This window comes from Solanum lycopersicum, chromosome 12 (assembly GCF_036512215.1).
Source record: "Solanum lycopersicum chromosome 12, SLM_r2.1".
Lineage (NCBI taxonomy): Eukaryota > Viridiplantae > Streptophyta > Magnoliopsida > Solanales > Solanaceae > Solanum > Solanum lycopersicum.
The window spans coordinates 50,061,731-50,080,203 of NC_090811.1; the positions used below are offsets into that span (position 1 = coordinate 50,061,731).

The 18,473-nt window shown below is 33.5% G+C and overlaps 1 protein-coding gene across 1 annotated transcript; it reads left to right on the forward strand.

Moving 5' to 3' along the window:
* The first annotated feature begins 15,546 nt into the window (after positions 1-15,546).
* Positions 15,547-18,100, forward strand: LOC101259918 (uncharacterized). Its single transcript, XM_010315899.4, has 3 exons — positions 15,547-16,256; positions 16,491-16,572; positions 17,818-18,100. Exons 1-3 carry the CDS (start codon positions 16,146-16,148, stop codon positions 17,886-17,888), a joined length of 264 nt encoding a protein of 87 aa, XP_010314201.1. The 5' UTR covers positions 15,547-16,145; the 3' UTR covers positions 17,889-18,100.
* Positions 18,101-18,473: the final 373 nt, after the last annotated feature.

The window sequence follows — 18,473 nt, forward strand, 5'->3', positions numbered from 1 at the left end:
AAGCACGCCACATATATAATTAGGAGGCTGCAACATTTAGGAATGTCTTATTTTTTTTATATTCCTTCTCGTGCATTAGAGTTTATTTCTAAAAGTTTCCCTCTAATTTGTGATTGCACGTGTTTTCAGATTACCATGCCTCCACGAAGAGCAGTTAGGGATCATCCATCTAGGAGGAATGTCGAGGAGCTAGAGGTACCTAATACACCAAACATGCAAACTTTAGGAGAAGTCACAAATGGTGAATTTTGTGAGGCCATCCAGATGTTGAGAGAAGTTATGACTAACTATGTTGAACAAAAGAGAGGATCTCAACAATAAGAGGCTGACACTTCAAGGATTCGTGAATTTTTTCTAATGAATCCTCTCTTTTTCACGGGTTCGATCACTACTGAGGATTCAGAAATTTTTTTGGAAGAGTTGAAAAAGGTTTTTGATGTGATGCATGTTATTGATGTTGAAATGGTTGAGCTAGATGCATATCAATTGAAGAATATGGCTGGGACTTGGTTCGATCAGTGGAAGCAGGGCAGAGATGAGTATGCAACACATCTGAGTTGGGCCTATTTTGAAGAGGCTTTCTTGGGGTGCTTCTTTCACCGAGAATTAAAGGAGGCTAAGGTACGAGATTTTCTTACACTCAAATAGGATTCCATAAGTGTACATGACTACGGGTGGAAATTTACCCAACTATGTTGTTATGCTCTAAAAATGGTTAAAGACATGAGGATTTGGATGAGTTTGTTCATTTCTGGATTGGGTCGTTCTTCAAGCAAAGAGGGTCGGGTAGCAATGCTTATTGGGGGAATGGACATTTCAAGGTTGATAATATATGTGTATCAGGTAGATAAGGAAAATCTAAGAGACAATGAGGAGTTTGAGAACAAGAAAGCTAACACAGGGAAAGAGTTCGGGCAGCAGAAGAGTAATGTCAACAAGTCATCCTTCCAATAGAAATAGAAAAGTCCTGCCCCATCATCTGCTAGTGCACCTGCACCTAAGAACAAAGGTGAATACTACGGTCAGAATTCCAAATCTAAACCTTCATATTCACAAGGTAGTGTGGCGCAAGAGGGTAGTGAGCCTCCTGCATGTGCCAAATGTGGTAGAAACCTTTTCGGTGTTTATCGTGAGGGATCTACTAGTTGTTTCAAGTGCGGTCAAACCAGGAATTCATGAGAGAGTTTCTAAAGAATAAGCAAGGAACTGAATGGTAACAATAGAGTCCAGTCTATATCAGTTGCTCCACCAGAAAACGTCGCACCTAAGGGATCTAGTTCTGGTACTAGCTGGGGGAACAAAATGCTTGTATGCTCTCAACAATCGCCAATAACACGAGAATTTGCTAAATGTTATCACTCGTATGATTCAAGTCTTTGACTTTAGTGTTTATGCATTGCTAGACCTAAGTTTATCTTTTGTAACTCCATATGTTGCCATGAAATTTGATATTATTCCTAAGAAACTTAGTGAACCATTAAGAGTTTCTACACCTGTTGGTGAATCCATTATAGTTGAAAGAGTCTATAGTGATTGTCCTATTTCCGTCAATCACAAGAGTACCATGGCTGATTTAGTTGAGTTGGACATGGTAAACTTTGATGTAATTGTTGGTATGGTCTGGCTTTATGCATGTTATGCCTCAATTGATTTTAGAACTCGAGTAGTCAAGTTTTAGTTTCCAAATGAGACAGTCTTAAAGTGGAAAAGTTGTTTAACAGTGCATAAGGGTCGTTTTATTTTGTAAGGAAGGAAGTTAGTTTCTAAAAGGGGTGTATCTATTAATTAGTCCAATTCAATGACTCTAGTGATGAGATACCTTTTATTCAGTCAGTTCCAGAAGTAAAAAATTTCCCAAAAGTCTTTCTAGATGATCTTCCTGAAGTCTCTCCTGAGAGAGACAGAGTGACACCAGCATAGTAGAAAGAGTTGAAAGACCAATTGAAAGATCCAATAGATAAGGGTTTCATTTGACCAAGTGTCTTACCTTAGGGTGCTCCGGTCTTGTTTGTAAGAAAGAAAGATGATTCTCTTAGGATGTGTGTGTATTTTATACCGTCAATTGAATAAGATTACCATAAAGAATAAGCATCCTCTTCCAATGATAGATGATCTTTTCGATATACTTCATGGTTCCACCTATTTTTTGAAAATAGACCTCAAAACTGGCTACCATCAGTTGAAAGTTAGGAAATGTGACATTCTGAAGACAAATTTTAGGACCAGATATGGTCATTATGAGTTTTCGGTAATGTTGTTTGGTTTAACAAATGCACCAACAATGTTATGGACCTTATGAATAGAGTTTTCAAGCCTTATTTACATATATTTGTTATCGTGTTCATTGATGACATACTAATCTATTCAAGAAAAGAAGAAGATCATGTTTATCACTTGAAAATAGTCCTTCAGACTTTGAAATATAAGGAATTATATGCTAGGTTTTCAAAGTGTGAATTTTGGCTTAAGGTAATGGCATTCTTGGGACACATAGTTTTTGATGATAGGATTAGAGTTGAAACCCAAAAGATAGCAGCAATTTAGAGTTGTCCTACACCCACGTCTCCATATGGTATTAGGAGTTTCTTGGGTTTGGCTCTCTACTATAGAAGGTTTTTTGATGGTTTTTCATCTATATCATCTCCTTTGAAAAATTTGACTCAGAAGAAAGTTAAGTTTCAATGATCTGAAACTTGTGAGAAAAGCTTTCAGAAATTGAAAAAGAGGTTTACTACTGCCTCAATTTTGACCTTACCAGAGGGTACTCAAAGTTTAGTGGTGTACTATGATGCACTATGATGCATCAAGAGTTGGTTGGGGTTGTGTTCTAATGCAGCATGGCAAAGTTATAGCTTATGTCTCTATGGGTATCACCGCCATCTTAAAGAAGAGAAGAAAGAACTAGAAAAAGAAGTGAATAGACTTTCACTCCTAGGAGTTACACTTATGGATTCCACAGAAGGAGGAATGGTGGTACAAACAGGGTTGAATCATCACTAGTGTCTGAGGTAAAAGAAAAATAGGACCAAGACTCCATTTTTCTTGATTTGAAAGCAAATGCTCATGAACAAGAGTATTAGATTTTAAACAAGGGGAAGATGTTGTGTTGAAGTATCAAGGTAGGATGTGTATACCATTGGTGGATGGGATACAGGAGAGAATAATGAAGGTAGCATATAGCTATAGACATTTCATTCATCCCGATTCCACAAAGTGTACCGCGTTTGTGAGAGGTATATTGGTAGAATGGTATGAATAAGAGTAGTGTTGAATTTGTTGTCAAGTATCCGAATTCCCAACAAGTGAAAGTGGAACACCAAAAGGTCTGGTAGTTTGGAACAGAACATCGAACATCTAGAATGGAAGTGAAAGATGATTAATATAAACTTCATCACAGGGATAATAAGGTCTCGTCGATAACATGATTCAATTTGGATGATTGTTGATAGAATGACAAATTGTCGGTAAAAACTACTCATTCGGGACAGGATTATGTAAAGTTATACATTCAGAAAGTGGTGAGACGTCATGGAGTTCCAATCTCGATTATTTCGGATAGAGGTGCACAATTTATTACACAGTTCTACAAATATTTCCGAAAAGGTTTGGGTTCAAAGGTGAATTTTAAGTACTTATTTTCATCCTCAGATGGATGGGCAAGTTGAGCGCACAATTCTTACCTTGCGTGATTGATTTCAAGGGGAATTAGGATGATCACCTACCTCTTATTGAGTTTTCTTACAATAATAGTTATCTTTGAGCATCCAAATGGCTCCATACGAAGCTCTTTATGAAAGATGATGCAGATTCATATTGGGCGGTTCAAAGTTGGTGAATCAGGGTTAATAGGACCAGATCTAGTTCACCAAGCTATGAATAAGGTGAAGGTAATTCAAGAAATATTGGAAACGACACAGTCGTACAAAATCCTTCACAAATGTTAGGAGAAGGTCGTTAGAGTTCAAAGTACATGATTGGGTACATTTGAAAGTTTCACCCATGAAGGTTATTATGAGGTTTTGTTAAAAGGTGAACCTTAGTCCCCAATGTATTGGACCTTATAGAATATGCAAGAGAATTTGCAATGTAGCTTATGAGTTGGATCCACCACAAGAGTTAGCAGCGGTTCACCCGGTATTTCATATCTTCATATTAAAGAAGTGCATGGGTGATTTTTTATTGATCATTCCAACTCATAATGTTGGGATCAAATATAACATGTCTTATGAGGAGATTCCAGTTCATATTCTAGATCGCTAAGTTCGCAACTTGAGAACAAAAGAGGTAGCCTCGGTCAAGGTCCTTTGGAGGAACCAATTTGTTGAAGAAGCTACTTGTGAAGCTGAGGAGGATATGAAGAGGATATATCCACATCTCTTTGAATGTGGAGAAAGTGCAGGCCAGAATACTAATTTTCTTCTTAGTACTTTTGAAATATTGAGTAAAGATGTTGTTTGGTTGTATTTTCTTATGGGTGTTTGAACTTAATGTTCCTACCCTAAGTCTAGTAAGAGTAACTTCATTCGATGAAGAATTTTCCCAAGGGATATATATTGTAACATCTCGCAACTACAAACGATAAGAAAAGAGGTTAAAATCAGAAAATATTTATTTTTGGAAAGAATAAGAAAAAAATCTAGAAAATTTCCTTAGTTAAGAAAGTGAATTTTGGTCATTTTCAATCAGAAATGACTCCTAGATCATGATGGTTTAGAAGTAGTTTTTCATATAATTGGTAAGCCCTTGGAGAGAACTTTCCAACGCCGCCGAGTTTGCGCGATTTCGATATCGTATGAGTGATTCTTTGGATAGTTGGGTTGTTGGATTGATGAAGGTCTCAATCCGGATTTAAAAAAGGGCAAACTACTCTTCACCAATTAATTTCATATTTCGTTTTAGGGGTTTATTTGGGGTAAAAACAAGTTTTTGTTCATATCGGAAAATTAAACTTTACTCTTAGGGCTTGGAGAAGAGAGAAAAGAAGAATTAAAGGGAGAAAAGTCATGAATTTGCCAAGAACGCCATGGTTTGCTAGTGAAATTAGTCGAGGGTGATCCCTATCAAGTTATGTGATATCTTTTGATGTTGGGTTAGTTCACCCACACAACAACTTTTTCAATTCATAAATTTTGAGTTGGTTGAATGATAGAAAGTGAGGTTCTTTAAGAACATGTTGAATTATTGTTGGTTGAGTTGTTGCATGCCTAGAGCTGATTGATTCATGTTTCCAGGTTGTTTTTTGAGTAAAATCTATTGGGTATTGATGGTACTAATTATCCTAAGTGTTTAGGGAATGAACCATGGAAGTTTAGAGGGGTTTAGAGATGAAAAATGAAGGAGAAAGTCGCAATGTTTGTCCGTAGGGCCTTAAGGCGTCGCGCCTCCCATAGCCCCACAAGATAATCTCTATTTGTAGGGCCCTAGGGATCCACGCTGGCTAAAGCACCCCAACTTGGACTCTGATGTTTGGAGTTTGGCTCTGCACATGCCAAGGATGCTAGTTAACACTATTCTTTCCCACCTTTTTGTCCTTGTTCCTAAGTGATGTACCCATGTTTCTTAGTTGATTCCAACACTTTGAAGGTATATCTAAACATCATCAAATCATCAATAAAATGAGATCATGAACCTTGAATCTTTAATCCAATTCAAGGAAAATTAAGTTCAAAGTCAAAGAAGTTAAGAGTCAAGTCTAGAAGTCAAGAAACAAGTCAAAGCAAAGTTCTTAAGAGTTCTCAAGGTTCTTTGACAACGTTTTAAATTTTTTTTAACACTCAAGTTTAAATCTAAGTAAAGAGTAAAGTGTAAATTTGAAATTTAATTGTATTCTTGCTTACGTTTAGAGTTTACAACATGTTTTCAACCAACTTTTTTATATATTGCACTTGCTTTTAAATTGCTTTATATTGAAATGAGTTAGCTATTCATGAGTTGAGCAGAGCCAAGATAAGTGTTCCTTCTTACTCCTTTTCAAGCTTAAGTTGTTGGAATCGACATTCGTCATACCGTTGATCTAGTGATAAGCTCAGAATCAGTTGGTGAGCCACCCTTCATTCCGAAGGGCATCTTCATCATTCAATTACTATTTTTAGTTTCCAGTTGTTAGGATGATTAGGGGTCCTATCCCAACATCCATGTTTATTTTTTAGTCTTCACATGCAGATAACATTAGTTCTTTTGTTTTATTCATTTAATTGTATACGTTTAAGATTTAAGTTGCAGTTTTGGCTAAGTTAATACTTTGAAGTTATTTTCTCGAGTTATCTCTTGTGTTTAAGTATTTTGCTGAGTAAGTAAGTCAGGCCAAGGGTCCACTCGAGTCCAACAATGGTCTATGAGTGCAAGTCACGCTCAGGGTGTAGGATGGGCTTAATATAAATGGTACTATCATGATAGACACTCTTAGCAAGAAAGACTCATCAACAAGTTTACAAACATGGAAGAGATTAAGAAGCTTCTCAAGAACAACATAAAAATTCATCGCATTATAAGGAGTCACTAAGGGTAGACTCGCTCCTGGATTTAGCATAGAATAATCATAAAATTTAAAGACTTGGATGATACCAGTAACGAAATCTGGTGAATCCTCTTGCTCTTGGAGACTAGTAATAACATAGATACGATTTCATTATGCGCCTAAAGCAGTAGGTCCTCTAGATGCAGATTTTTCTTTTACTAAAGAAGATTGCGCTTTGTTTCCCCCGTTACCATTACTTTGTCTATTCTTAGGACACTCTTTCATAAAATGACCTTTCTAACCACACTTAAAAAGAAACCACTGGAGCCATCACGACACACCCCTGAGTGGATCCTACCACACTTAGCATATGCAGGAGTGATATTACCCCTTGTGCCATACTACCTTGAGAATGTGCAGCTCTAGCTCTGAAATTTTGTGAATTTTGATTATTGAAATCACTTATATTCCTTGGTGCAATTGCACTAGCAGATGATGGAGCGGTTCCTTTTTGTTTATGTTGGAAAGATGACCAGTTGCCATTTCCCTTCTGATACCCAGACTTACTCCTGTCTTAGCTCTCTTATTGTGGAACTCTTTTCTATCTCTCAGTTTCTCTTCCACAACCTGTTGCATATAGATCATCAGCCTTGTTATATCCATATGTCCTATCAACATAGCTTCCTTTTGCCTTCCTTACTTTACAGATGAGAGACAACCCAACAACAAACAAATTGATCTTGCTTTTCATATCAACAATCATCTCACGAGCATAGTAGGAAAGTAGGGTAAACTTTAGAGTATACTCATGAACACTCGGGGATTCCTACTTACGAGTGAGGAGTTCTTATACCTTTGCTTGTCTTAGTTAACGGTGCAAAAATTCCCCAAGAAAACCTTCTCAAACATATCTTAGCTCACAAATGGTGCACTATCTGCTCTAATCCTTTTCCATTTATCAAATAAAATTCTAGTGACACGTTTCAATTGGTATGCAGCTAGTTCCACCCTCTTAGCATAAACAATGTGCATAATCTCCAAAACCTTCTAAAGTTCATCTACCATGTTTTCTAGATTGTCAGTGACACTTGAACTAGTGAAGGTTGGAGGATTCATTGTCATGAACTCACGGATCCTAGAAGTATCAATCACTTCCTGTTGATTCTCTCTTTGTCCATGATCGGTCACAAATTGACTCAGCATATGGATAGCTACCCATGACTCAACATTGGATACCTCTCCTTAGGGTTGCAATTCACGTGCATTAGTTGCCCGTTGTTCCTCGGCATTCCTCCTAGCATGACAACATTTGACAGCTCTTCATGGAGGCATGATCTGAAAAACATGCGCAAGCACAAATTAGCAGAATTTTTTTAGAGATAAACTCTATCGCAAGAAATGAGCATGAAAGAAGCGAGATAGTTCCTAAATATCAAAGTCTCTTGATTATAGATATGTCGCGCTTCACACTGAAAACTAGGACACCACAGAAACGACTTCATAGACACCCTAGGACTCTGAAACTCTATGATATAATTCCAAGTTTGTCACGTCCCGAGCCTATACCCTAGGAAGGAAAGGCACCCTAGAACCATTGTTGGCCCCAAACGAACCATTACCCTGTCTTAACTCTTAGCGGAAGACTTAAATAACATGAAACAGTATGAAAAGATAAACTCATGAAATAAACTTAGAATGTTTTAGAAGAAATATTTAACTAGCCAAAATGGCAAGTCAAGTCTCAACACCAACACTAGAAATGGAAAAAACTGATGAACTAACGATAATTAAATGTCTATGAAGCCTCTAACAACTGAGATGGATATCACGATAAACCCATGATACCCTTATGAACTAGAATAACGAAAACAATCAAAAGGGGATTCTCCAAAAGAAAAAAATCTCACCAAAATTAGAAAAATTGGTGGATTTGGAAAGATAATTCAAATAATTTTATTTGGTATCTTATGAAACACCTAACTTATCTTGTAATGGGAATTATGGTCATTTGAAGTTGACCCAAATTTCTACTTAACATAACTTTGCCAAATTTCAGTTTTCATTCTTTCCAAAAATGGTTCTTTCCAATTCTAGCTCTTTCAAATAGCGGAGTGTTACAATAAGGTGCTGGAGTTCAATAATCATTGACAAGGAAATATGAGTGTAAAGAAATATTCTTTGATGTTCACTCAATTGGTTAATTTGTTAAGTACATTCCGATTATGGTTGTCGACTCTAGGCCAAGGTTTAGTAAGTTTGTATCTCGTGTGCCCAAAATGGTATTCAAAGAGTGTTGTAACACCATATGACCCACATCCAAAAAAATTGTTAGTGAAAAACTAAAGGAGAATTGTAGGGAGGCAAGGACTTGTGATGGAGAATTTTCCCATTTGAGGTCTGGTGGGCATGGTCGTTCTATATTTCGAAAAAGGTTTTTCGGTCAAGGTTTTTCTAGTTCTCAAACCTCGAAGTTCAGAAAATATAGAATGTCTAACCATAAACCTTAAGAAGGTTACTGTGGTAGATATTTTCTGACTACTTGCACTAGTTCTGGGAACAAAAATGATGGAAAATGTTTCTCCAGTATGGATGGTTGCTTTAGTTGTGGGAGAAGTGGTCACAAGAGGAGAGATTGTTCGTTGATTTCTACTAAGGGGAGAGATTGTTGTCAAGACCAACCTAGTGGTTTGAGTTTGAGTGATCCTAATCAAAACAAATTCTAAGCACTTCATACTCGATAAGATCATGAGGGTTTTCCAGATTTTATGACCAGTATGTTGAAAGCCTTTAATTTTTATGTGAATTATTTACTTAATTAAGGATCTATGTTATCAGTTTTACTCTTTATGTGTCCATGAGATTCGATATGGGTCCTGGAGTCCTTTCTAATCCCTTTCATGTATCTTCTATCATTGGTGATTATATTACCCTAAAAGAGTTTATAGAAATTATCCTATTTTTGTTTTGTACATCAAAGAAAGCATCTTCCTGTATCAAATTAGTACTCAAAATCAGACTTTTCACTACCAACCGAAAGAAACATTTTATTTGAGACAAATAACTACTTTATGACATTAGAAGAACTATACTAGGCAAAGGAAAGAGAGATGACCTTGAAAAAACAACAGAGGGGAGGGTGGAAAAATGAATGGGTAAGTGAAATGAAGAACAATCAGAGGGGAAGTTTATATTTTGAGAATATGTGTAAGGAAAATGGGTTAATGTTTATTGGGTTAGTTTCTTAGAAGGTACTTTTGACCTTTTTGTTGTGTTCAAAAGTGATTAGAGCATCATGCAAAAGCTTAAAATTGTAAATCATATGGTTGAAAAATCAGACAATAAACAAAAACATACTAAAGGGATATTATTAATATGGTCTACATTACCCCATAGAACCTAGTCAGACCTAGATATTGTCTAATGGAATTAAGTAGGTGACACTAGAGCCTGACATGTGAATTTATATTTGAAAACATTTTTAAATGATAAAATGGTTATTCAAGTTAGATTGAGGATTTTAGAGGTCAAACGTTAAGAAACGACTATAACGCCCGAAACTAGTAAGTCGAACTAGAAAGATGAACTAGTGTGTTGTAGAGTCTTGTGGCGGACTTTTGGAGTGTTGTATGAAGGTTAAAATCAATATAAATGGTTCTTATACTTAGATGGACATAATTATGGGTTAAACATCCAGTTAGGACCACCCAAGGGGTCCTTGAGGAGGACCCAACATTGGCCAAAAAGCTATCAAAATAGCTTGATTCACGACCCCAATTCACGGCCTGTAGATCAATCCATGGAACCTTGATCTTGGGCGTGGATCAGGAATGAAAATGCTGATCTGGAGGTCCAAACCACGGACCTAAACAACGAACAGTAGTCCAACCTACGGTCCGTAGATGGCCAGGTCATAGGTGCTGCCAATTTTTCAACTTTTAGTTTTTAGTTGAGTGTTTAGGGTTTAAGTTAGTTAATAATTAGGGGTTAATGTAGGTCATTTAATAGTTTATTTAAAAACTAATATATGCTTAAATAAACCCTAAACTAATCATTCTAATTAACTCACCTAAAGATCCCAAAACTGTCTCCAAAAAATCATCTCTCTAGAATTGAAGAAGAAGAAGAAGAAGAGAAAGAAGAGAGGCAGCATCTAAGTCGATTCTCCATTGGATTTAAGATTATTTTGGGCATTTATAAAAGGTATTTGAATATTATTCATCCATGGGTTCTTCCACCCATGTATCCCCCCATAGTTTTCTCCAATTGTGAATCCAAATACCAAAATCTAGCTAGGGTTGTGATTGCATTGTGGGTAGGGATTGATTGTGACTCCAATCTAGTGGATAGCATTCAATTATGTTTAAATAACATTTATTTGATGATTATATTATGTTTTGAGGTGAATTCTATTATGAATCCTAATCTAAGCGATGAAAGTGATCTTTGTGTGTTTATGCCAATAGAGGCAATGTTGAAGGTTCTAAATTGATCTTCCTAATTCAATTATCTTGAATACTAATTGATCATAGTTAGGATCATCTAAATATGAAAATTGAACTAGGTTTGATTAAACAGAAAGGATCTTGACTTGTAAATTTAGAATTTAACCTTTATGATCAAGTATAACTAGAATCATCTTGTAATGAACAATCATGATTGAATAACTTGTAATTTAGACATGAATGATGATAGAATGAAGTTAGTCTTGAAAATAGGGCTTGTAGACATTGTTTTTAGGTCTTTGGGGATAAAGACAACATAAGGTTATCTTGATTGAGTATTATCTTTCTCTAATACACTTAGACATGAATAACCAAGGAGAATAAAGTTCTCTCACATAGAAGGATTCTAGGTTGACATAATAACCTAAAATAAATCAAAGCATGTTAGACTAATAACAGATTGAAGTTGTGACCTAGGATCCCATCATGTGTAGCATGACTTGGCAAGACAAAACCAAGGTAGGATAGCTTGAAGTTGAGGCTTGTGTTTCATTCATGTATAGCTTGGCTTAGTAGGATAAGACCAATGTTGATAGCTTGGGACGGATCATCTGTACTCTCCCAAGGGATAACTTGACCTAACATTGTAGAATGCATGTCATGGTAGCATGAGTTAGTAGTAGTCATGGTAGACTAGAATTGAGGATTTATACTCTCCCACGGGTAGCTTGAACTAACATTATTAGGATGCATTCATGGTAGCTTCACTTGGTTGGGCCAAGACCATTTCATGGTAGCTTAACTTGGTTGGGCCAAGACCATTTCATGGTAGCTTTGGGATAGAGGACTTATACTCTCCTAAGGTATACTGCTGAGGATCCATACTCTCCTAAGGGCAACTTAGTATTGAGGATTCGTACTCTCTTAAGGGTAGCCTTACTTGCATGCAAGGTGCATTTCAAGGATAGCTTGAGTTAGGTTAGTCATGGTAGCTTGGGATTGAGCACTCCTATTATCCTAAGGATAGCTTAGGGTTGAGAATCATACTCTCCTATGGATAGCTTCCATTTGTAATTTAGTACACTTTTAAGAATAGCATGTGTTATTTGGTTTAGAACTATTTCATGGTAGCTAGGATAGGGCACCTATACCTTTCCTAGAATTACTTAGATTTGCATGATAGTGTGTCTTCAAATGTAGTTAGATTAGTTTAGTCTAGCTATGTTAGGAAGAAGATAGCATGGTCTAGCCTTTTAGAGGGTTATTCTTTGGATAGCTTGGACTAGTATGATAGTATGTCTCCGTAGTAGCTTGACTTAGCATAGAAAGGTCATGTTAGTAGATTACTAGCCTATTAGAGGGTAAGGGTTATTCCTTGGTAGCCTTGAAAAGTGTAAATAGAATAGAGGGATTAGACCCCAACTAGTTGACATTCATAACAGTTTAAAGTACTTAGTGTGGATAGTATTGTGGGATGTTATCCATACATGACACAAGTATGACTTGAGGCTAGTTGCCAATTGTTCCCTTATGTAGTATGACTTATCTTGGGTTGTTGCAATAGTTTCCATCCAAGATAGTTTGACTAGGTGGTAGTTCCCTTGTGTAGATGAAGTAAGCTTTTAAGTAAGACAATAAGAGGGTGACTGTGACTTAGATGATTTCAAGTCTATGCTTGGTATGAAGGGTAGTATGGGATGTCTTTCATGCATTATACAAGTGTATCTTCAGGTTATTAACAATTATGGTGCTCTTATGGTGGAAAAGACTTATTGCTTAACCTTTGTGTTAATGTATATTGCCTACATTCTAACCAAATTTAAGGGTTGGAGCTTTGAGCTGCTATTGGTGGCTAGAGTATCAAGGATCTAAGGAAGATTGAAGATCTTTGTGAATCCTCATAGTTCTTTGGACAACATCTACTTACCTTTACATTATTTATTTTTATATTTAAGACTTTGTATGCTGCATCCCAAAGTTTAGTATTCATGTCATGTTAGACGGTTTGAGACAAAAGAGTTAGAGAAGACTTCCATTTTTCGATTTATGAAAATGAATGATTGAGTATCTTAAACGTTTTAAATTATTCCACATTTTATATGATCTTATGTTATGATTATGCTAAAAGCTTGTACGAGACCCTTTCGGGGTCAAGTACACCGTGTTACGATTTGGGGATCTCGATCATAACATGGTCTCGTCAAGACTTGTATATTGAAAACTAATATGTTAAATAAGTAAATATGTTTAGGAGAAAATCTCCCTATAAATAAGACTTTTAAATGATTACATTGTGGATGTTTTTGTGTTATTTATGAGAATATGAATCTTCAATTTATAGATTTCTAATTTTTTTTCCTCTAAGGATAGAATAAATCAAATATCGAAGAAAAAAATATATTTTATTTTCAGGAAAAGTTGAAGGATTTGTGGTAATAGTTTTATTTTCATTAAAGAGAAAAATGAATTTCAAATAACGTAAGAAAATCATAAAAGAATCCCAATAAATCTCTCCTTTTGATTGGATTATCTTGACAAAATTTGATCGACCTTCTTCATATGCATGATAGTCTTGGTCTTCACATAGTCTTCATAAATGTTGTTTGTCATACTTAAAAATAAAGTCTAAAGATATATGGGTTAAAATGATTTTGAAATATTTTGTTTTTATTTTTGAATTGCAATAACAGGAATGTTGAAAATATAATTAAAACTTCTTCTCCACATGTGGCTAGACAAAAATTTGCTTTATCATCAAATTGATTAAAAATTGATTTGAAACCATCTTGAGTATGTTTTCAATCTTGTTGAATCATTGGAACATTAAATCATGTTATCTGATACTACTTGTTGGGTTCGAAAGTATTTTAGGGCGTCGTGCGGAAACTTATAATTGCAAATTATATGTCTCGCAAATCAGACGACAAATAAAAACATACAAAACATATAATTATTATGGTTTCGTCAAGCGACCTACATATTCAAATAAAATAATTTAAACAAAACATAAATATGTTTACGAGAAAATCTCCGCACAAATAAGACTCTTGAATACGACTATATTATGGATGTTATTGTGTTATATGTTATGAGAATGTGTATATTTAATTTATAGATCTCCAAACTTCTCCTGTAAGGAAAGAATAAACCAAATATGGTAGAGATTTATATTTTCCTTTCAAGAAAAGTTGAAGCTTGCATTTATGGTAATATTTTAATCTTTCTTCAAGAGAAAAATAAATTTCAAATGAGGCAAAAAAATCAGGACAAAACTCTAATACATTTTCCCTTTTATAAACTATTTTCAACGCTTGTCCACATGGATTCCTTCTTTTAACACTGACAGGGAAGAATTTAAATTACATTGGTGTATTTGATTGAATATTAAGGGAAACAGCATGAAAAAGAAGAGGTTTTGAGCGTTTGAATCTCTTCCCTCTATTTCATACTAATTGAATTTATAATGCAATGCACACTTATTAAAATATTATTTTAAGGTATAATTTAAATCTTACTTGTCATTATTGGATTTTGTAAAATTACAAATATAACTTTATATCTAGTATAATTATCTCCTAAAAAATATCAAACTTCATAAAAGTAAATAATAAATATGAAAAAAAATCAAACATACACCTTTAACTTTAAACAATTTTATTATTTGAAATGATAAAAAGACTCCAAAAAATCAGTTAATATAAAATAGAAGCAGTATTATTTTTTCCTTCTAGTTATTCTGTTCCATCATCATGCACCTAACAATGATGACATCTCTCTTTAATAAACACTTTATACCTAGCAGTTTGGGGTCAGCCTAGATTATTTTTTAATAATAGAAAGTGGGTGATACCTAGCATCTTACAAGACAAGCTATCAGAACAAACAATAAGTATTATTTTAAAGGATTTAAGTTTAGATTAAAGTTATATCCATTTATGGGGTAGATAAATTTTTTAATTACATTGTCGAGTAACTTGGATCGTGGGAGTAAGTTAGCTACATCATTTTTTTATACAATAATTGTAAATATCTTGTAGTTGTCGGTGTATCGAGGACTTACCCATATAATTATTACTCGGTGAAATATTTTAAATTTCAAAATTTAAATAAATTTATTTTGATTCTAAATTTTTTATATATTTTTGAAATATTTTATGTTATTAATTATTGTGACTTATAGTACTTTCTACGTAATTTATAAATGTATATATATTTTATTTTATAAAATTTAAAAATTCTATAAGCATTTTCTAGGTTAAACTTAAATTGTTTAATTATAGAAAAGCAAATGTAACGATTAGAACAAAGAAAGTATATTGATTATATTCCATTCATTCATTTGAAAAAATTGGGAAATAAATAATATACTCGCTTCATTTTAAAATAAGTAAATTGTTAATGTAATGAATATTCCTTAAAAAAAGTTTAGGAGATCAATTGAACACCACTTTTTATTTTTACCCTCTGAATCTTTTTTTAAATTATTCTTGAATATATAAATAATTAAAATAAAATTATAAATTTGTATGATCTATGTCTTTTGAATAAATAAAAATATACATTTACTTTTAATAGATTTACTTTTAATACATTTACTTTTAATAGATAGGAACTACATAAATAGAGAGTATCATCTCTGAGCACCATAAGAAAGTCGGTTGATCTACCAACTCCGTATTTGTGTTACATCCTCATTAATGAGGATGCATTACTTAGAGCTTGCTTTATTGATGGAGTGATAATTTTTTTTTATTTTGAATTTAAAATTTTATATTTACATTTGTTTGAATATGAATTAGTCTTTGCTAAAAAATATTTTATTTTTTAATACAAAATTTTAATTTAATTTAACTAAATTTCAATATAAATATAAAATAGAAAGTAAAAAGAAAAGTTAGAGCCGCCCAATAAGAGGGACATCTAATTCTAAATGTACAATTGCTTTTAACGTGTAGAATTATTGACAAAGAAATGAATGCAAAAGAACAATTATGAACGTCAGGGCCTAAAAGGCATTGGGAAAATAATGCATGTGGGGCTACTTTTGAAGAGGTAAGCATCTTTGTCAAGGTTTAATGTCACTTTGTCTTCTTAACATGTGGTTTTGTATGTGCAATGTCTATCACTCTTGCTCTGGCTATAATTTAGGGTTAGCTTCAAAAAGATGCAATTTCTCCATCAACAAAAATGTATACATTTCATTAATAACAATTTGTCATTGACAAAATTCTTTAACTTAGCTATTGATGGCTCTGGTTTCCTGGGCTAAGAAGGAGCTTTCTAAACTCAAACTCCAAAATAAGCCTAAAAGATTGACACTTCCTCAAACTTCCACCAAATGTTTGGCACTTCCTCTGGTAAGTCACCACCAACTGAGTTATGAAGATTTTCAGTTAGCAATAGATTTGTCTCATAGTTTGTGATTATTTGTGTTTTAAATGAAATCCTTATATGGGATTATATTGCTACTAATTTTCTTGCTTTTGTCTTTTCCTTGGTTTGATGTGTTTGTGATATTAGGAAATTAATAGACTTTTTAATCTAAAAAGTCACAAGGCTTTGAGTTGATTTATTTTGGTGATGAAATGCAGATTCAGGAAGTGATATTAGATGCAGATCTAAGATGTACCCACTGTCAAAACAGAGTTTCTAGTGTAATTTCAAATATTGAAGGTGAGTTATTTAATAATGTGATTTTTGAAAGAAACAAAGTTTGAAGTTAGATTTTTTTAAATATTGAAATTGTGCATAGAAATAAACTTCCTCTGTTTCAAATGAAACGTAACCCATCTTAGATTTCATGTTTCTTGAGAATCTAAATAAGTTTATTATTGTATTCTTATTTAATAAAATTTCTTTAAGTCAAATTTAATAAATGAACGTAATTATCTTAAATATAATTAAAATAACTTATGAACATGAATCAATCATTTAGTTTTTCTATCGATATACTATGTGTTTGATCATAAAATAGTGTTTTAAGTTCATTTTATTAAATTGAAAAACTTCCTCCTTTTTTATTTATATGTCACTATTTTAAATTTTGATATCCCTTAAGAATCGATTTAAGTTTACCATTTTATTCTTATCTAATAAAACTTCTTGAAGTCAAATTCAATAAATGAACATAGCTAATTTATTTCACTTTGTTAAATTGAATAATGAACATGAATTAATCATTTAGTTTTTCTATGTTTCACGATTTTAAAGTCAATACTCCATTTGCCCTTATTTACTTGTCAATTTTCAGTTTTACACACCTCTTAATAAAATAATAATTAATATAATGAGTTTATCATTATACCTCTATTAATAGATAGAATTTCAAAATCAATTTACTCATCAAAGAGGTTCGACTTTTTTTCAGAAACAGCAACTCATTAAATAAATTGAGGATATAATAGGCAACAAAATGTTGTCTTTTCTTGATTTAACAAAAATGACAAATAAAAAGTCAAAATTGGACAAGTAACTCTCAAAGGTAAAATACCAAAATTTATGCATTGATTTTGTGAAAAATGACAAATGTGAGGACCATATATTTTTACTAAGAATAACATCTACTCGTTCTAACCCTAATTATTTGTCAATTTTGGCAATCAAGAAATGACATTTTTTTTACCTATTATACCTCAATTAATTACTCTGAAAAAGATAGAATATTTTGAAAATCTTAATTTTTTATTCTTCCACTGCACAATTATAGTTCTAAATAGTGCACTCATATGTCAATCATTGTTTTCTTAATACATCTTTCAATTCAGAAATGAACGAGTAATTACGGATAGAGGTAGTAAATAGGAAGAAAACGTGTATCTTACTGGGGGAAAAAGTTGAGAAAAAGGTATAACAGTGTTTGGAAGAAGGCATGAGATAATCATATATTGATCCATTTAAGATTTCAACTGAATATTGCAGATGTGGAGTCTATCGTGGTGCACGTACTAGAGAAGAAGGTGACTCTTATTCGCAAATCTACAAGTAAATGATGTTGAAAGCAAATTCATTCAAACAAACTACTTAGGAACTCAACCATCAATTATGTACAAATGCTTGTGATCATTAACGTGCAGTGTGTGATCTACTTGCTTGTTGAAGAATTTCATTTTGTGAGAAATAAATTGTTGACCTAAACATTGAAGTTCTCATGTAGTAGTAATTATTTCCTTCAACAAAAAAACAATCAATGATTTACGTAAAAGTGTTGTGAATATTTTACTCTTAATCAAGTGTAGACATTGAAATTTTGTGAGAATCTACAAGACGGGTTTAATTCGAATTGGGACTCTAGAAGGTGTGTTTAGTTTCAGTTAGAATTCTCGGAGGCTACTCAACCCTAAACCCTAATTTATGTCTATATAAAAGATACTAAATTCCCTTAAAAAGCATCTCAAATATCTCATAAATCTTGGGCATTTTTAAAGAGATCGATATCTCGAATATTCTTCAAGTTAATGGGATATTCATATTGATATGAAATCTAAATCTTTGTATTTCGAGAAATACTTCACTAGCGGTCCTCGAATCATGGATAAATTTTAGGAGAGTAAAATTAAGGGATGAACATAATTGCA